Raw genomic sequence first — 20,426 nt, 5'->3', positions numbered from 1 at the left:
AGCAATCCTAGCTGCCTAGAAGCTTCACAAGAGGGTCTCCAGAGGGGTTTGGAAGGAGACAGGGCTGTGGTTTATGGACTAGTTCTAGCCATGGTGATGCAGACCCCTAGTGTGGACATGCAGTGCCCGCATAAAGAGGGGCCTGCAGCTCATGGCATATACGTCCCCTTTGACTCCGCTTCAGTGCATGAGCGGCCTGGGTTTCCACCGCTGTGGCTGTATTGTTGTGGTGGCTCAGGCGGGGAGACGCTCACTGCACACAAGCCCCCAGTGACCAGGCGTGCTCTCACTTATCAAAATCAGTGGCCAAACTCTCCATTACTGTGCTGTCTACAGGTTTGGGCAATCAGTCAGTGCTAAAGTGTGCTTTTGACCCAAACTCAGCAAGCAGAGACACCCAGGTTTGGCGATCTCTTCCTTTTGAACTCCCCTTCGGCTGGGCATGAGCTGGTTTCTGGGTGTCTAGGCCATGCATGTGCCAGGATAACAGTTGCACTAGCTCAGGGGGAGGTTTATTTTTGTTTCAAGCGTGAAATTCCAAAAACAGTTTCTGATTTAATAAGAGGAGTTCTGGTTGTACATTCCCTGCAGCCTAGTGTCCCCTTTGGAAAACAACAACAAACTTGTCCGGTTTTGGGTGCAGTGACTATCTTTTATCAGGATCCCCGTGAGGGCTTGTCGTGTGTGCAGCTCACGTGCATGCGGCGCACTATTGGGATTACAGCACAGCACACAGCCTCTGGGGCTGAAGTGAGCTCCTGGGAGGGTTTGACACAACAAGATTCTGATTTGTCGAGAGGGAACTAGTCCAGCTCCGTTCCCAGCAGAGGTCCCGGGTTACACTGGGAGATCATTTCCCAGGATTTTACTTCGTATTATTTATTATTTGTATTGAAGTTGCACCCAGAAGCCCCAGCTGAATCATAGAATCAGAGAAGATCAGGATTGGAAGAGACCTCAGGAGGTATCTAGTCCAACCCTCTGCTCAAAGCAGGACCAACCCCAGCTAAATTATCCCAGCCAGGGCTTTGTCAAGCCGGGCCTTAAAAACCGCTAAGGATGGAGATTCCACCACCTCCCTAGGTAACCCATTCCAGTGCTTCACCAACTTCCTAGTGAAATAGTATTTCCGAATATCCAACCTAAACCTCCCCCACTGCAACTTCAGACCATTACTTCTTGTTCTGTCATTTGCCACCACTGAGAACAGCCGAGCTCCGTCCTCTTTGGAACCCCCCTTCAGGTAGCTGAAAGCAGCTATCAAATCCCCCCTCACTCTTCTCTTCTGCAGATTAAATAAGCCCAGTTCCCTCAGCCTCTCCTCATAAGTCATGTGCCCCAACCCCCTAATCATTTTCGTTGCCCTCTGCTGGACGCCTTCCAATTTGACCACATCCCTTCTGTAGTGGGGAGACCAAAACTGGACGCAATACTCCAGATGTGGCCTCACAAGTGCCAAATAGAGGGGAATAATCACGTCCCTTGATCTGCTGGCAATGCTCCTACTAATGTAGCACAATAGGCCGTTAGCCTTCTTGGCAACAAGGGCACACTGCTGACTCATATCCAGCTTCTTGTCTACTGTAATCCCCAGGTTGGAGATTGGAGGCGCATTGTGCCAAGCACTAGACGCACACGTAATAAGACAGCCCGTGCCCCAAAGAGCTTAAAATCAAACCAGACCTCAGTCCTGTTATCCTCTCATTTCCCAGCTTGGGGACTGAGCTCAGAGAGATCCAGGGATTTGCCCAAGGTCCCACAGGGAGATCATGACAGTCGGGGGTTGAACCCGCCTCCCCCGAGCCGGTGCTACAAGCTCAGCCTTTCTACTCATGCCCCTGGGTAACATTTTCAGAAGTGACATAGGCACCTACATCTTTTGAAAGACCACGTAGTCACTTCTGAAAATGTTCTCCCTGCTGCTGCTCTCTCTCACTCATCTCCATCTGGACCTGATCCAAACCCCACTGACGTCCCTGGGAGCCCTTCCACTCCCTTTGCTGGGCGTCGGGTCAGGCTGTCTGAGAATGGGAGGCACCAATGGAGAGACTGTAACTGTAAAAGTGCCAGACAGGGAGGAGTGGCTGGCTTGGGATTGCAAATCCGGCTCAGCTCAGCAGTAACCAAAACCTGTTACTATCTGAGGGCAATTAAGAACATAACAGTCACACTGGGTCAGACCAAAGGTCCATCTAGCCCAGTGTCCTGTCTTCTGACAGGGCCAATGCCAGGTGCTCCAGAGGGAATGAACAGAACAGGGAATCATCAAGTGATCCATCCCCTGTCGCCCATTCCCAGCTTCTGGCAAACACAGGCTAGGGACACCATCCCTGCCCATCCTGGCTAATAGCCATTGATGGACCTATCCTCCATGAATTTGTCTAGTTCTTTTTTGAACCCTGTTAGTGTCTTGGCCTTCACAATATCCTCTGGCAAGGAGTTCCACAGGTTGACTGTGGAATTTTGTAATTCCCCTGTCATAAGAATTTTTCAGTACAAAATTCACCCCATAGTGGTACTGGATGGGGTTCCCCAGAGAATCTGAACTAGAGTGACCACTGAGGGAATATTTCCATCAAGGAAATAATAGGCAACAGTTTGGAATTGGCCTGACTGAGGGCTGAGTAGGCAGAGAGCCGAGAGCTGTGGTCTCTTGCTATGTGGCTGAGGTGCAGCAGGGCCTAGGATATCATGTTTGCACCTTGGTACCAGGTTGGCAGAACTATGTTGCCGAATGGGTGGGCATGCAGAGAAGAGCAACAGAAAGGATCAGGAGAAAGGAGGGCTCCATTTATAAGGCGGTGCCATGGGGTGACTGGCCCCTTGAAGGGTAAATGGGGCCAGCCCTACCTGTCCCATAATTAGTGGCCTTCCAGCTTAAGCGGGCAGGACTAATAGGGTCTGATGACAGCCAGTAAAACACCTGATCAGAAAGACTTACGGGAGCCCAGAAGACAAGTGGAAGAGGAGCCCCCAAGTGGGCAAAAGACCTTACTGTTTGTTTAGACTTCAGTTACCCCAAATGGGGACTGGACCTGGAGCCGCATGAATCCCTGAGAGATGGAGCACCCTAGTGATGGGGAAAATGAGGCAGGCTGCTACAGAGCCACCCGAGGCCACAAGGGGGTGCTCGGCAGGTGGCTGCCCGGCTATGGGAGGACAGATTAAAAGAGCTGAAATGTACAGGCTGGCAAAGTGACCGCTAAGGTGGGAAAGCGCAAGTGTCCAAATATTTGAAGCAGGAAGAGGGGAGAATGAGTGAGGGTGGTACCTGGAGGCAGAACTAAGAAGAGCAGGTGAAATTAAGGCCCAGGTTCAGCAAAGCGCTTAGACGCCTGCTTGAAATTAATGGGACTTAAAGCACATGCTTAAAGTCAGGCACATGCTTAAATGAGTTGCTGCATCTAAGCTTCAGAAAGGGAAGATCGTGGCTGAATATATCAGGCAAAACCTTTGTGTGACGGTCCTCACCACTCCCTGTCCTTAGAGCAAAGGCAGCTTGTCTGTGCCTGCCGTGGGTCAGCTCCCTGAAACCACCAGCCTCTGGCAGCACAAGCCCTGCCTGCAGACCCCCGCAGGCCTCGCCCTCTCTGTACCGGGCAAAGAATGGCACACGCCAATGCCCGCGGCCTCAGAGCGTTCCCTGCAGTGCCCAGCCCCTTCTCACTGGACACTCACAGGACTGCCAGGCCGGCTGTTCCCAAAGGAATAGGACGTGCCAGTTTGTCAGATTCAACCTTGAACCACCACTTCGCTCCACACCACAACCCTGAGCTAGATGCAGAGTGAAAACCAGAATAAGTTTATTGTCGAAGACTGGAGATTCAGGAGCTAGTGCATGAGGATGTTAGAAACCAATGGTTACGTCTCAAACAAAAACATGCTTTCACTAGCCAGTTACCCTCCTGTCGAAAGACATTTGCTCCTCCAGAGTCCTCTTCCGGGTCTTCAATCAAGGCTGGCTGAGACTCTGGTTTCATGAATGCAAATGCACTGTGCCTTCACTTCTGAGGTACTGGATCAAGAGGTGTCTCTTTGCCTTCTAGAAATACCCCCCAAATTCATTGTCTTTGCTCAGATACAGGATAACTGCACATAGTTCATTCCTTTTTCTTTGTGCTCCTTCCCTGTGGGCTTCACATCTCTGTTAACATTTGATTTTATATCTAAACAGGCATCCACTAAGAACACTGTGCTTCCTGTGCTTCTTTTAAATCCCGCCCAAGAGAGAGACATTTCTGGAGAAAACCCTGGGTTTTCACCTGTGCTAGTGACTAATACTTCGATACAGACCTTAAACATGTATTTTCAGGATATATATGTAGCTCTTTCCATGGTAACTTTCAGAGCCAAGTTACACCGTTTCTCTGGAGATGCTTCCCGTCCCATCATCAGTACCTGGGAATGTGGACTAGAGTCAATTTCTAATTATCATTATATTTTTTATTATGCACTTAGCTTCCCTGGGTTAATTACCCAGAGTAGCAGAGAGCCTTGCATCTCCATTTTCTCTCTTCTTGCACATGGTGGCTTTTTAAATATTTAATTACAGTCATGCCTTTGATTACTTTAGCTAGGAAAAAAAAAAGCTTTTCAAATTGCTAATTTCTCCTCCCTGGGAATTTGTAAACCTGACTCATCCACGCATCGAATCCAACATAACTTAATCCAATTTAACTTTTGCTGATACAAATTCTTCTGCTTTGGTTTCATGTAGCTTCCCCCTGCACTGATCCCCAACAAACTAATTAATATCCGCACATGGCTTGCACGGATTGGAGCACAGGCTCTTTGCAGATTGACATGTTTGTTTGCTTTTATTCATGTGCGTTGCCACACTTTCCTAGAATGGGTAGTGCCCAATTGATAGCCTGGAGATAGCCACAGCATCTGCTGGTGGTGAGCATCAGCCGTTCCCTGCCGTGTCCATCGTCACCTCCTCCGTCAGCAGCATAAACATGCATAGGACTTTACAGACATGCCAGGCTATGATCCTGCCCCAAGGAGTTTGCAATCCTGCTGGGTAAAGTGCTTGGTGCACCTGGGTGAAGCTGCTTGAAGCAGCAAGCCCTATGGCTGAGATTTCTGATGAAAATAGGGAAAGGGGGTGGGGCAGGAACAGTTTTCATCAAACTATGCAGCAGAAAAAATGGACTTTTCATGGAAAACCCGAAAACACTCCAGTGGTTGGTGGTTTGATAAAAAAACAGACCTCTAGGAAAGAAAGCAGGCGCTCCCTGTGACAGGGACTGGCTGGTGGCAAGCCCAGTTTCCCAGCCAGAACGGTACAAGGGAATGTCTTGACCAGCCCTACCTCTGGCTGAGATCAGGGCCCCTTTGAGCTGGGCACTCAGATACCGAGTGAGAGACAGCCCCTGTCCCCATGGAGCTCACCAGCTAAGCAGACAAAATGGACAAAGGGAGGGAGAAAAGAAGGATCCCGATCCCTGGTTTACAGCTGGGAAAATGAGGCACAGAGCGATGAAGGGGCCTGCTCAGAGTCTCACCCAGGGAGTTTGTGACAGAACTGGGAACGCGCTCCTGAGTCCCAGTGCAGGACCGTGACCCAAGCTCCCCTGCACTTTTGGCTCATAGGCTTGGGCCCTGCGTGGAGATAAGGCTCACTAAGGGATAGTGACAAGTGACCCTGGTTGGTTCTGCGATTCCAGCAGTCATGGGAAGAGGCGCAGAGGAGACAAGCTTGGCTAGCTGCGTGGCTCAGGAAAGGTTTCGAGGGAGGAATGATGAGCGCAGAGCGGGACTGGGCCAAACGCTCCAGCTGGGGATGTTCTGAGGATACCACCACCTTCCCCAAACCACAACCAGCAAGCAGATACCTTCATGCTGTGAATCCACCCCAGAACTGGAGGGGGAGGTCTGAGTTGTATCCCTAAGCCTTCCTCCCGATCCAGCCTGCTTGTCCTCACCATCCTGGCACGGCAGAGATCGGTCCTGCCTACATCTCACACCGCGTTTCTTCCCAGGCTCCTGCCATTCTGCCCTCCTCTAGTGTCCTGCCCATTCCTTCATCCCCCAGTGCTTTGTTAGGAGTGAATTAAGGAAGGTGCAACCAATTTACAGAGAAGACAAGGCAGTGTTTGGGGCAGCATGTTAACCCAGAGAACCTGCTGCCACAGAGTACTAATGAGACGATCATAGGAGCCAAACAACCTGCATGGGTCCTGGGTTCTCTAGGGCTCTCTAGTCTAGCAGAGAAGGTGGGACTGTTTAGCAGCGATTAACCACTGGTACCAAATCCCAAGGGAAGGGCTGGATTCTCCATCTCTTGACGCCTTCAGATCCAGAGTGGCTGCCTTTCTGGGAGATGCTTTAGTCCAGCCCAAGTGACTGGGCTCAAGGCAGAGGTAACTGGGTGAAATCCTCTGGCCTGTGTTCTGCAGGAGGTCAGACGAGAGGATCAGATGGTCCCTCTGGCCTTGGGATTGATGGATGATGATTTGATGGTGTTATAAGTTAGTCAGGGTCAAAATGAAGAGGGCACAAACGGCTCAGCTGCAGGGCTCAGCGGGAAAACCTTCCCATTGCGCCTGTGCGGTGGTGTAGATACAGGACTGTTGTCCCAGGGCCTGAGCTAAAACCCACTGAGGCCAGCAGGAGTGTTTTCTGCCTTCAGACCAGGCCTGCAGAAGGGATGCCAGGCCTGGATGGGCTCTTGTTCTGCTATGGCCAAACCTTTCCCCGCAACCCTACATTCTCCGGAGCTGCGAGTGCAGATGGCTCATCTCTGCTGCTGGAAGAGAGCAGCTGTCCAGTGGATGGCCTCAGTTGGTTTGTTTGCCAACAGGACTCGATTCTCACAACTAGTGATTTCTCTTGGGGCCAACTGCATCCTGCCTGCGCTCGCGGCTCTCAGTGTTGTGTGGGTAGAAGGGTAACTTTCCCCCCGGGCTGGGGAGCAGAAGCTCAGTACACAAAGCAGGCTCGAGACAACATTTATGAAGCATGTGTTGTCATCCAGCTTCCTAATGCCCATTGGCAGAGAGGAACCTTTTCTCTACTCCGGAGCCACCCTTTATTCACTTTGGTCCAGATCTTCAAGGTATTTAGGCACCTTGCTGCCACTGAAATCAATGGGAGGTGGGCACCTAAATACTTTTGGGGCTCTGGTCTTTCCTGGTTAGTCCTTATGTACCCCACTGTTCAGTGTGTATTACACGTCCCCCTTGCGGCTTGCTCCACAGAGGATATGACTCTGCTACAGTCCCTCCCAAGGGCTTACAATCCTTTGGCTCAAGCATTAGCCTCTCATGGTTCTCACTCGGGAAGTCACAAGTTCAATCCTTGATGATGACCAAGATGGTGGTTGGTGCAAAGCTCTCTTGGGTTTCCGTGGTAGCTTTGGCCTGCTTCAGAGCCCTAAGGGTTGGCGTGGTGTGTGTTTAACCATCGGTAAAGTCACTGAGAACAAGGAGAGGGTAAACACCCTAGAGCTCACGAGGGTCATGTAGAGGGACGTTTTTCTTTGAGTATTTGCTATAAAAGGGGTTCAAAATGTAAATTGCGGTGCCTCCGTCACGGGCTGTGCAACCGGTTGGTTCAAGGAGCCTCCCACAATGGCGGGACAGGTAGAATTGGTAGAACCCTGGAGAGCTCAAAGAGCAGCCTTGGTACAACTCACGATGGGAGCTGCGTCTGGAGAGCAGCCATCCTCCGTTTGGTGTGTAGCCGCCAGTCCATGGCCCAAAGAAACGGGCTTGAATTCACAGCCAAGAAAGAGGCGGGCCATAGTCTCCTAGATGAGCTTCTGCAGAGAAACACTTCTCGAGACGCTCGCCAGTGAGTACAGGGCTGGATGTCAAAGGCTCCTTGGTTCTAAACCCAGCTCTGACTTGTGAGACCTCTGGCAAGTCACTGAAGCCCAGATCCTCAAAAGTATTTAGGCTCCTAACTCCCAAAGAAATCAATGAGAGTTAGGCACCTACATACCACTGAAAGATCTAGGCCTTAAAAAAAAAAATCTCCCTGTGCCTCAGTTTCCCAATCTGCAAAGTGAGCGTAATACTGCCCATCCTCACAGCCTGTGAGGTCTAATGCTTGTAACGTCCTTGTAGATCACTAGATCTGGTTCTGGTGGGGTGGAGAGAGCTGGACCTAAGGGGAATGAGAGCTGGATCAGAGATGGGGCCCATGTGGAAGAGAGGGGGCATGACAGAGATGGATGGAGATGGTGTGTGAGGCTGGTGGGGAACAGGCAGACCTGTCCTTTCATAATCTGTAGGACGGGCTGATGTGGGACACCAGGGAATTGTGTTTATGGGACATACCTGAGATATCTTCCCCTCCCACCCGGGCCCCAGTGCAAGGGAGACCAGTTCGTGCTCTGAGTTTCCTTCCTAATTCTGCCTGTCTTCTCTTTCAGATGGTGTTGTGTTGGTTGATCCAGAGTACTTAAAAGAAAGGAAAGGTAACTGCTTAGCCATTTGGTTCCAGCTGACTCTGCAGTGTTTAACAGGGGCTTCAAAACCCACGTGGGGAAAGCAGCCTCTCTCCTGTTCTGCCAGGACATCCTAATGCGCTTTTCCCGTCCCCTTCTCCAAACCCATACGTTACACTGACCAGCAAGGAACAGGAGCCCCATTGAAAAGGTGCTTGCTTTATATGGCAACAGAAAAACACAGACATGGCTCCTAAATATCGCTGGGGGGTGCAGGTAGGTCAGTTATCTGCTGCACCACAGCAGGGGCCAGGGATCTCCCGAGAGCAAGGAGAGCACCTGGTGCACAGGACTCATTCGGGATTAGCAGCCATGTTCAGCACCTCTACTAGAAGAAGTCACACAGAGAATCTCAGCCTAGAGAATAGGGGCGGGGATTGCCTCCAAATAACCAAGCTCCGAAAGGTCCCATGTGGCGATGGGAGGAAACCTCAAGACTAGAATTCCGTTCTCTTAGGGGGTCTTGATTGTGAAGACTGGCGAGTACAATGTATTTCATTCAGCTGGAAAACTGTGCCCTGGGTCACAGAGAAAGAAGGAGGCTGGTTTGGTTAAGGTGCTTGACTAGAACTCAGGGGAGAACTGAGTTCGAGTCCCAGGTCTGCCAGGGGCTTCCCCTGTGCTCCTGGATAAGTTACTCAACCTCTCACTTTCCTGTCTGTGAAATGGGGGTGTGTGATGGGGCATGCTCACCCTTAGAGCGTCCCCTTGTGTCTCTGTGTGTGTAATATCACTGGTGTCCTTGGCCCTAGCACCTCCTACAGCCTGCCTGCCTCTCACTGGGTCTTCTGCGGCTCGGCCCTCCGGCCAAGTCACAAAGCTCAGGGTAACCAAAAGGTCCAAATGAAAGTCCTGGCAAATCTGAATGATCCTTCCACCCCTTGGGGCTGTGGAAGTAGTTCTGTGTTCACCTCCCACCCCTGTCTCAGAGTTCCCTCCCACAGCAGCCTACCCTGCTCCATGGGCTTTCTTTATGTAGGAGCGTCCTGCCTTGTTTGCTGTCTCTGCCTGGATCTTGCTGCCGCAGGATTAATTCTGTCCCTGCAGCCTGCCTCGGTCTGCCTGCCCCAGGCCTGTCCCAGAGAGGGAGCTCTCCGCCCCCTCTCTCCTGGGTCATCTCCCCTCAGCGGTGTCTGAGTAGGTCTCTGCGGCTGGGGTCAGTCACTCTAGCTCCATCACGAACTGTCCTAGGCTGGGGGTAAGGCTGATGGGTAGCTGCTCGGTCATAGGCCAGGCTTGCCTTCAGGGACCTGCCAGCCTGCCACAGGGTATCACAGGTTGGCTGGCACTTTAAGGGGAGTTGGGCTTGGCCCTACCTGTACCAGATTAGCACTCGGTTGTAACAACCAGGCAAGGTCCTAACAACTTCAACAGGACTTTATTTTGAAAGTGGAAACCTCCTTACCAAGCTGCTGCTGCACCCTCTGTAACTCTCACTCTGCCTCCTCAACTCCTCCCTCCTCCTTCCCGTTTCCTGTCCTTTCAGACTCCCAACAGCCAGTGCTCCCAGTTCTAATAATTACAAGCAACATCTAAACACCACAGCTACCCTCTCCTCCCAAGCAGGGGGATTTCTTTAAAAGGGCTAAGAAAACTCAGTGTAAAGGACAAACCGCAGGCAGCACATTGGGTGCCTGCGGAAGACCCTGAAATAGGGTCGGGGTTAGGGGGTGGACTCAAGGGAAGCAGCCGGGGAGTCAGCACTCTGTCCCAGGACACAGAAATGCAAAGGTAGCTCAGAACAGGCTGGGAGCTGAGCCCAGTGGGAGAGGCTAAAAAACCCAAATGGATCAAAAGAACTTCTTGTTTGTTTGGACTTTTGCTACCCAAAAGGGAACTTAACTTGGAGCCCTATGAACCCCACAAGAGAGACAGAAAGCCTTGCAGAGGAGGAAGCTGAGGCAGGGAGTGCCTGCAGCACCACATTCAGCCAGCAGGGGGTGCTACAGGACAAGGGAGGGTATTTCCTTTTAACCCCCATTTACGTGTCTTCTTAGATTGCAAGCTCACTGCAGTAGGGACTGTCTTGTACAACGTGCATACAGTGCCTGGCACTGTCTGTTCTATTCCGGTTCTTACACAGCGAGCCCATCTCCAGAGTATCTGAGTGCAGTGACTAGCACCTGGGGTTTATCCTTTCTCCCTTCGTTTTCCAGGATTGTGCAGGGTCCTTTTTGTATTGCATGGGAGCTGGGCTTGGGGCTTTTGTGGGCAAAAGGCAAGGCCAACGCAGCACCCTCCATCTCAGGTTCTGGCCACGACTGTGATGGAGACACAAATTGTGCTGGAGCAGAGATACCGAGCATGCAGCTAGAGACAGTCCCTGCTCTGCAATCCACGAGAGACATGAGCAGCAGAAGGGTGGGGATCTAATGTCCAAACTAATGAACAAGGTGATATTGGCCCAGCTTTGCTAGTGACATGTTTGACTGGGGAAGAGACTGATCTAGCGGTTGAACTCATTCTGAACCCTCCTGCCCCCCACTGTCACCCGCACTCCGGCACAGGACAGGGCGGCATGAGAGGCTGCTGGACCTTGCTGCAGGCGGCAGTGCCGGTGAGACTGGAGACAGCCACCCAGATTTGGAGCGCAGCGGCTGGGTCCCATCCCCCTAGTCTGAGTCATTTCTCCTGGGTTCTTGGTTTGATCGTGTCATTGTCTGTGTCTGGCTATGGTACTGTGAAACACACGAGGCAATGGCTGCAAACCGCCCCTCGACTCGTGGAATTAAATCCAGGCTCCCACCCTCGTGTCTCGACTGCCAGCTCCATCTGTTCCCCTCCTCATTCCCCCCACCCCCACGCACACATGAAAGCACGTCTGCACCCAAATCTTTCATCAACCCCCTGAAAACGTCCCATGCTCGCAGCTGCCCATGGCCCTGACCCTCCCGTCACATCCATGGGAATCAGGAGAACCAGCCTCATTTATGGGCCTGCTCCTGTGGCAGGAAATGTAGGCTCCAGTCCCAGCTGTGCCACAAGTCGCCTGTGGGAACTTGGGCAGAGCACTTTGTCTGCCGGTTGCCTGTCACTGTTGCTAGCGCCGATGAGGGGATTGTTGCTGATCTCTCCCGTTTGATACCTTCTGTCCCCCGCAGTCTTTGTCACGCTGACATGCGCCTTCCGCTACGGACGGGAGGATCTGGACGTTCTGGGACTGACCTTTCGGAAGGACCTGTTTGTGGCCAACATCCAGGCCTTCCCCCCGGTCCCTGAGGAGAAGAAACCCCTGACGCGACTCCAGGAGCGGCTGATTAAGAAGCTTGGCGAGCATGCTTACCCCTTCACTTTTGAGGTAGGAGTCTCTCTCATTTCATTCTCCTTTGTCTCCCTTCGTCTCCCATGCTCCGTGGGCGGTGCCTTCGTCCCAAGCCAAGGCAGGGCTGGGCCAGATCGGAACTTGGAGGAGATGTCTCCATAGAAACACCAGATCACTGCAGGAAATGGTCCTGGCAACATGGTAGGTGGCACTTTGCTATCTATGCTGGGGAAAAAAATGGGACCGCAAGTATCACCCGCAATGTGCTAGGAGCTGCACATATACAGGGAAGGTGCAAACTCTTACTATCAAAGGGCCTGATCCAGCAACAATGGGCCCTCAACCTGTCCATTAGGAGCTGCTCTTGCAGTCTAAGAACAATGGCTGTAGAGAGCCCATACAGGTCTCTGGCCTGGGTTCTGCAGGAGGTCAGACTAGATGATCACAATGGGCCCTGCTGGCCTTGGACTCTTGGAATCTGTATTTACATTTTGGACCATAAATTCTCCCAATAGTTTCAGTTGGATACAGGATTCATTTTCCCTTCTTGTCCCAAGCTGCTGAGCAGGGTTGCTGCGTGCTGTTTAAAGGCTGTTGCTTTCCACCCCGGAAGTGCCTGTGTTTTGACGATGGGGTGAAGTGATCCCTTGATAATGCAGAATTTTTAATCTAAGTTTGTGAAGCGCTTGACTGAGAGCCACTTTCTAAATGTCCATCATTATTATCAGCTCAGCAATTTCAAACAGTTGCTCTGCACCCAGTTGTAATTGCTCTGAGCGAAATGAGCTCTCCCTCGTGTCTGGAGTGCAAAAAGGAGCAGCTTGCTGGGTGGTTGAAAAATGTTGTCTAAAATGCAGAGAAGCAAAGAGGCCTGTCCTGTGACCTCCGATACTGATTAAAGCGTAACCGACGAAAAGAAAAATATCCAATTATAATGGAGTGGTCTAACATCTGCTCCTGTTGCATCTGCTACCTCCCCTGATCCTGGACAGGCACTTTTCTGTACTGATCTGAGAGTCACAAGATCTGTCTCTATTCCTGCCTCTACCTGCTGGGTGACCACGGGCATGTCACATCGCTCCTCCATGCCTCAGTTTCCCTCCCATCCTTTGCCTATTTAGACAGCTCTTTGGGGCAGGGTGTATTTCTCACGACATGTATATTCAGCATTTAGCACAATGGGGCCCAGATTTTGTCTTTTTCTGGAGCTCCTTGGTCATTCCTGGTTTGAGTCAGGTTTGAGTCAGGATTTCAATAACTCAGTCATGGGTTAGGGGTTGTTATAAATGTGTATGGGTAGGGTTTTGTGGCCTGCCTTGTGCAGGAGGTCAGACTAGATGATCATATTGGTCCCTTCTGACCTATGAGTCTATGAGAAGAGCCTTTTCTGACTTACGTCTTTTGATAAAGAATCGCACTAGAACAGCATTTTGGCAATACTGCCTAGCTATAAATGCTACACAGAGCCCAGGGCCGTGCACAAGGCAGTTACAGACTGCAGCCAAATACCCCACCCACAAGTCATCCAGAATGAAACAGTTCTTTAAGTGCTCTCACTTGCAGATTTGACAAGACAATCAGGCATAAACACACGCAGGGCTGCAAACCTCCTAGATTTCTCATGCTTCTCTGCTTCTGGGTTTATAAACTCCGGTTTTCCCTCTACCCTTTGACCAGCCCATGTGCGAATAGACTGGATCACAGATGATAGCCCAAACTGAACAGCATTCAACTGGAGCAAGCCCCAGGCATCAGACTAGGGGCAAAAAATAAACTTTGTGCTCTATTAAAGCCCCACCCACAAACCGATGCTCTGCCCACCATCCCAGAATAGCTGCACATTTCTGCTTTACCAGCAGTGCTGGAAAAAAAATGGGACAACAAGTATCACACGCCAATGTGCTAGGAGCTGCACATATACAGTGAGATAGTTAACAGGGCTGATATTATGCTCATTTTGCATCAGAGCAAATGCCCCATTGTAGTTCGTGCCAGTCGTCAGAGCTGCTGTTGCAGGCTCTCTGCAGATTCAGGAAGGCAAAGCTGCAGTGGGCCGCATAGGGAAAGCTTTCTTTGCAACCCTTAGAGCTGGGAGCTGTTTGTAACATAACATTTTTAGTTCTGCAGACACTGATGGGACCTTAAAAATACCCTGCAATGGTGGTGTGCTGCCTCACATTGGCTCAATGCATCTAGTCTGGCCCACGGCTGTTTCCTGCAGCATATTCTCCAGTGCTATGTTCAGTCTAGCTCAGAATTAGTTGGTGAAGTTTCTGCCTCTTCCACGGGGAAACTATTCCACAACCAAATAGATCTCACAGCATCCAGTAACCAGACAGACATCCCATTAGAGCCACTAAAACATGCCCTGGTCTGAGAATCCTGCAGACACAACAGAGGCGAGGCAGTCGGGGGTGGGGGGGGGCAAACTTTTTGTCCCGAGGGCCACATCTGGGAATAGAAATTGTATGGTGGGCCACGAACACTCACAAAATTGGGTTTGGGGTGCGGGCTCCGGGGTGGGGCCAGAAATGAGGAGTTCAGGGTGGGAGGGGGCTATGGGCTGGGGTGGGGGAATTGGGGTGTGGGGGGGGGTGAGGACTTTTGGCTGGGGGGTGCGGGCTCGGGGTGGGGCTGAGGATGTGGGGTTAGGGGGTGCAGGAGTGTGCTTTGGGCTGGGACCGAGGAGTTTGGAGGGTGGGAGGGGATCAGGGCTGGGGATTGGGGTGGAGGGGTGCAGGCTCCAGTTGGGGGTGTGGGCTCTGGGGTAAGGCTGGGGATGAGGGGTTTGGGGTGCAAAGAGGGTGCTCTGGGCTGGGACCAAGGGGTTTGGCAGACAGGAAGGGGATCAGGGCTAGGGCAGGGTTTGGGGCACAGGAGAGGCTCCGGGATGCCAGCTCCAGTTGCGGCGCTTACCTCATGTCCTTCTTTTGGGGCGCCACAGGGGGCCATTGGAGCACATAGGAGCTGGAACGGGGGCCATGCCGCTGCTTCCGGGAGCAGCATGGTGCAGCCCCGAGTCCCCTGTGTGTCAAGGTTTCTTCCCCACTCTGAACTTATGTCTGGGTGCTTAGCATGAACCTCCAAGCTTAATTACCAGCTTAGCTTATCTCGCTGCCACCATCAAAAATTCCAGGTGTTTTGGCCCCTCTGGTCTCCCCAAAACCTTTCCCTGGAGAGGACCCCAAGACTCAGAACTCTGAGTCTCACAACAAAGGGAAATAACCCACTTCCCTTCCCCCTCTCTCCCACCCAGACTTTCCTCTCTGGGCTAACCTGAGAGTACTGATGCAATCTCTTTACATCACAATACCAAGAAGCATGTCTCCTCTATTCCACAAAGAGACAAACCCAAATACAAGGAAACAGAAATGATTCTATCTCTCTTCCCCTCCCACCAATTCCCTGGTGCTGCAGAGCTTACCCTCCGTAGATCTAACACAAAAGAGAATTCCCTCCCCTTGTTCCTTAGCCTACCCAGAGAGAAAAACTCAAACAAGTCTTAAAAAGAAACTTTATATAAAAAAAGAAAGAAAAAAGACATCAAAATTCTCTGTATCAAGATGACAATAATACAGGATCTATTGCTTAAAAGAAAAAAATGAATAAACACCTCTATTCAAAAAGATATACAATTTAAACATTCCAGCAACTACACACATGTAAATACAACCAAAAAACATAAAAGCCTATATTGTTTTTCTACTTTGTACTTACAATTTGGAAACAGAAGATTAGAAGATAGAAAAAGACCTTCTCATAGCTGAGAGACAGACAAAAAGACTCAGACCCCAAAAATTCCCTCCCTGACTTTGAAAAATCCGGTTTCCTGATTGGTCCTCTGGTCAGGTGTTTGGTTCCCTTTGTTAACCCTTTACAGGTAAAAGAAACATTAACCCTTAGCTATCTATTTATGACACGCCCCCCAAATCACAGACAGTGGGAAACTTCACTGGCGGTGATTTCTTCCTAGAACTTTAAACTAAACAGATTAATAAAACACATGCACCTTTACATATACTACTAAGTATGTAAACTACAAGACTTCTACATCTTAAGGACAATTTTTTAACCAGTGTATTCTGGGAAACTCTCACGGGAGAGTGCATCAGCTACTTTGTTAGAAGCTCCTGAAATGTGTTGAATTTCAAAATCAAAATCTTGGAGAGCTAAACTCCAACGAAGAAGTTTCTTGTTGTTCCCTTTGGCTGTATGAAGCCACTTTAGCGCAGCATGGTCAGTTTGTAGCTGGAACCGCCGTCCCCAAACGTATGGGCGTAGCTTTTCCAGGGCGTACACAATGGCATAGCATTCCTTTTCACTGACTGACCAGTGCTTCCCTCTCAGATAGTTTCTTGCTGAGAAACACGACAGGATGGAAGTTGTGATCCGGTCCTTCCTGCATGAGAACTGCTCCTATACCACGCTCAGATGCATCGGTGGTTACTAGGAATGGTTTGTCAAAGTCTGGGGCCCTTAGCACAGGGTCAGACGTGAGCGTCGCCTTAAGTTGGGTAAAGGCCTCCTGACACTCATCAGTCCACTTAACTGTATTTGGCTGGGTCTTTTTGGTCAGGTCGGTCAGTGGGGCAGCGATTTGGCTGTAGTGTGGTACAAATCGCCTGTAGTACCCGGCCAAGCCTAAGAAGGATTGGACCTGTTTCTTTGACTTTGGGACAGGCCACTTTGGATAGCATCCACCTTGGCCTGTGGGGGTTTATGGTTCCTCGACCCACCTGGTGTCCCAGGTAAGTCACTCTGTTTTGGCCTATTTGACACTTTTTGGCCTTAACAGTTAGTCCTGCCTGCCTGATGCGCTCAAAGACCTTTCCAGTGTACTAGGTGTTCGGGCCAGGAGTCTGAAAAAATGGCCACATCATCGAGGTAGGCAACTGCATATTCTCCCAGTCCTGCTAGCAGACCATCTACCAGCCTCTGGAAGGTGGCGGGTGCATTTCGCAGCCCGAAAGGAAGTACATTAAATTCATACACCCCCTGCATGGGTGACGAATGCTGACCTTTCCTTGGCAGGTTCATCTAGCGGTACTTGCCAGTACCCCTTGGTTAAGTCTATTGTAGAGATGAACTGGGCACGTCCCAACTTTTCCAATAGCTCATCGGTGCGTGGCATTGGATAGTTGTCTGGGACGAGTTACCGCATTTAGCTTACGGTAGTCCACGCAAAAGCGTATTTCCCCATCTGGTTTGGGTACCAGAACCACTGGAGATGCCCATGCACTGGTAGATGAGCGTATTATACCCATCTGTAGCATGTTCTGGATCTCCCGTTCTATAGCAGCTTGGGCGTGAGGAGACACCGGTAGGGTGGTGTTCTAATTGGGTGAGCATTACCTGTGTCAATGGAGTGGTATGCCTGTTCAGTCCGTCCTGGAGTGGCTGAGAACAATGGGGCGAAGCTAGTGCACAGCTCCTTGATTGTTGCCGCTGCAGACGTTCCAGGGTGGTTGAGAGGTTCACCTCTTCCACGCCACCGTCCTTTTTTCCCGTCGTAGTAGACACCGTCAGGCCACTCAGCGTCATCTCCTCCCTGGACTGTAAACTGACAAACCTGTAAGTCTCTGGAATAAAAGGGCTTGAGAGAATTAACATGGTACACTTTGGGTTTTAGTGAGGAATTGGGAAATGCTATGAGGTAGTTAACAGCTCCCAGGCGCTCTTGGACCGTGAATGGCCCTTCCCATGATGCTTCCATCTTATGGGCCTGTTGCGCCTTCAAGACCATAACCTGGTCTCCTCTCTTGAAGGAACGCTCTCTGGTATGTTTATCATACCAGGCCTTTTGCTCTTCCTGAGTATCCTTTAGGTTTTCTCTAGCAAGGGCTAAAGAGTGTCGGAGGGTTTTGTAGGTTGCTTACAAAGTCCAGAATGTTAGTTCCTGGAGAGGGTGTAAACCCCTCCCATTGTTGCTTCACCAACTGTAATGGCCCCTTAACCTCGTGGCCATACACAAGTTCAAATGGTGAAAACCCTAAACTGGGATGTGGTACAGCCCTGTAAGCAAAGAGCAACTGCTGCAACACTAGGTCCCAGTCATTGGAGTATTCATTCACGAATTTACGGATCATGGCCCCAAAGTTCCATTAAACCTTTCGACCAGGCCATTGGTTTGATGGTGGTAAGGGGTGGCAACCAAGTGATTCACCCCATGAGTTTCCCACAGGTCTTTCATGGTGCCTGCCAGGAAATTAGATCCTGAATCTGTAAGGATATCGGAGGGCCAACCTACCCTGGCAAAAATGTCTGTTAGGGCCTGGCACACGCTTTAGCCCTGTGTTGCCTAGAGCTACTGCTTCCGGCCATCGGGTAGCAAAGTCCACGAAAGTCAGTACGTACTGCTTTCCTCTGGGCGTCTTTCTTGGGAAAGGACCCAGAATATCCACAGCTACTCGCTGAAATGGGACCTCAATTATGGGGAGTGGCTGGAGAGGGGCCTTGACCAGATCTTGGGGCTTTCCCACTCTTTGGCACACCTCACAAGACCGGACATACTGGGCAACGTCCTTGCCCATCCCCTCCCAGTGGAAGGACTTCCCCAATCTGTCTTTGGTTCTGTTCACACCCCAGCATGGCCACTGGGATGATCATGGGCTAAGCTTAAGAGCTTCCCCCGGTACTTAGTTGGAACCACCAACGTTTTTGCGGCTGCCATTCTTCCTGGTGTCCACCAGAAAGAATTTCCTTGTATAAAAGTCCTTGGTCTATAACAAACCGGGATCGGTTAGAAGAGCTGAGAGGCGGTGGGGTGCTCCGTGCGCCACCCAAGCTTTCTGAAGGCTGTCATCTGCTTCCTGCTCAGTCTGGAACTGTTCCCTTGAGGCTGGGACACCAGTTCTTCTTCTCAGACTGTGGACTTGGGCTTGGTCCCTCTGGAAGCGATGTAGGTGATGGGGTTGTTTCTGTTGCTGGTGAACCGCTCTCCGCTGGTGCACCTGGGGGTATTTCAGGCTCTGGCTGAGCCTCTTCGGTATGGTTGTCTGTTGCTTCTGCCAGTTCAGGCTCGCTGGCCCCCTCTGGCGTTGAGGTTGAAGATGTGGTTGCAATTGCTGGTGCTGGTGCTGGTTGCTGTTCCAGTTCCGGGCCTGGGACTGGAGGTGCTGTGGCTGGTTCAGCCGTTGGCATGGGATCGGGTCCACTACCTCTGTCTGGGTCTCTGGTAACACAGACGGGTTCCCTGTGGACGGCTCAGGAACAGGAATGGGTCTGGAAGCTTGCCTGGGCTTGGCTGCGTGTAACCATTCCCACTCTCTTGGCCCGCTTCACCTGGTTGGCCAAGTCTTCCCCCAGTAGCATGGGGATGGAATAATTGTCATAGACTGCAAAAGTCCACATTCCTGACCAGCCTTTGTACTGGACAGGCAGTTCAGCTGTAGGCAAGTCTACAGCTTGTGACATGAAGGGGTAAATGGTCACTTTGGCCTTTGGGTTGATGAGTTTGGATCCACGAAGGATTGGTGGATAGCTGACACTTGTGCCCCCGTGTCTCTCCACGCGGTAACCTTCTTTCCGCCCACTCTCAAATTTTCCCTTCGCTCCAAGGGGATTTGAGAGGTATCTGGGCCTGGGGATCTTTGGTGTGATGGTGGTGTAATGACTTGCACCCGGGTGGGGTTCTTTGGGCAGTTGGCCTTTATATGTCCCAGTTCATTACACTTATAGCATCTTCCAGCTAACTGGTCACTGGGTCGAGGTGAGTTACTGGAGACTGGTGAGGTGGAAAATAGGGTGTCTGTGGCTTTCCTTGGGTTGTAGGTGGGTTTTGGGTTGCCCTCGGTTGTAGGGTTTATTGTCGGTGTGCCCCCTGGGGTTTTCATTCCCCTTTACAGTAGCTTTCTTGCTTTCTGCCACTTCCATCCATTTGGCTCCAATCTCCCCCGCCTCGGTGAGATTTTTGGGTTTTCCATCTTGATGTACCGTGTTATGTCCTCAGGAACACCATCCAAGAACTGCTCCATTTGTATGAGGAGGTGCAGTTCGTCAATGGATTGAACATTGGTTCCTGATATCCAGGCCTTATAATTCTTCCAACGTAGTAGGCGTGTTTGGAAATGACCCATCTGGTTTCCACTTTTGGGTTCTGAAACGCCGACGGGCATGATCCGGGGTTATCCCCATTCTGTATCTGGCCTTGGTTTGAAACAGTTTATAATCGTTCATTTGGTCCTTTGGCATTTCAGCCGCCACTCTGCTAAGGGTCCACTGAGGTGTGACCTCAGCTCTACCATGTACTGGTCTTCAGGGATGCTGTACCCAATGCAGGCTCTTTCAAAATTTTCTAAGAAGGCCTCAGTGTCATCACCTGCCTTGTAGTTGGGAAATTTCTTTGTGCGGTTGAACAACAACTGGCGACGGGGGGTTAGGATTGGCTGGGTTCTGATGCTTAGCCTGTTCTAATTCCAGGGCCCTGCCTGTGGGCCTCCTCTGTTTTTCCATCTCTCGTTGGAAGGCTGCATCTTTCTCTGCTTTTGTTTCTCTTTAAGGGCGGCCTCTTTGTGGGCTGCCTCCTTGGCTGCTTGTTCTCTTTTGTAGCAGCGTCTTTTTTCTTTTTCTCTCAGCTCCATCTCTTGTATTTTTTTTCCAGGTCTCGCCTGTGATCTGCGTCTTTTATTTGTTCCTCTGCCTCTAGTCTCGCTCGTTCCTGCTTTAGGGCATCTTTGGTAGTCATGGTTCCTGTTTTCTTGTGTTGGGGTG

The 20,426-nt window shown here is 50.9% G+C and overlaps 1 protein-coding gene across 3 annotated transcripts in view; it reads left to right on the top strand.

Annotated features, from left to right (window-relative positions):
• Positions 1 to 20,426, top strand: part of ARRB1 (arrestin beta 1) — a 203,998-nt gene that overhangs the window by 151,188 nt on the left and 32,384 nt on the right. For all 3 annotated transcript variants that reach the window (XM_075061838.1, XM_075061837.1, XM_075061836.1), the window contains 2 exons: positions 8,381 to 8,425; positions 11,557 to 11,753. In XM_075061838.1, coding sequence (XP_074917939.1) covers positions 8,381 to 8,425; positions 11,557 to 11,753 — 242 coding nt within the window. The remainder of the gene's footprint in view (positions 1 to 8,380; positions 8,426 to 11,556; positions 11,754 to 20,426) is intronic.

The sequence above is a fragment of the Chelonoidis abingdonii genome, chromosome 1 (genome assembly GCF_003597395.2).
Source record: "Chelonoidis abingdonii isolate Lonesome George chromosome 1, CheloAbing_2.0, whole genome shotgun sequence".
Lineage (NCBI taxonomy): Eukaryota > Metazoa > Chordata > Testudines > Testudinidae > Chelonoidis > Chelonoidis abingdonii.
This window is presented reverse-complemented; position numbering and strand designations above follow the sequence as displayed.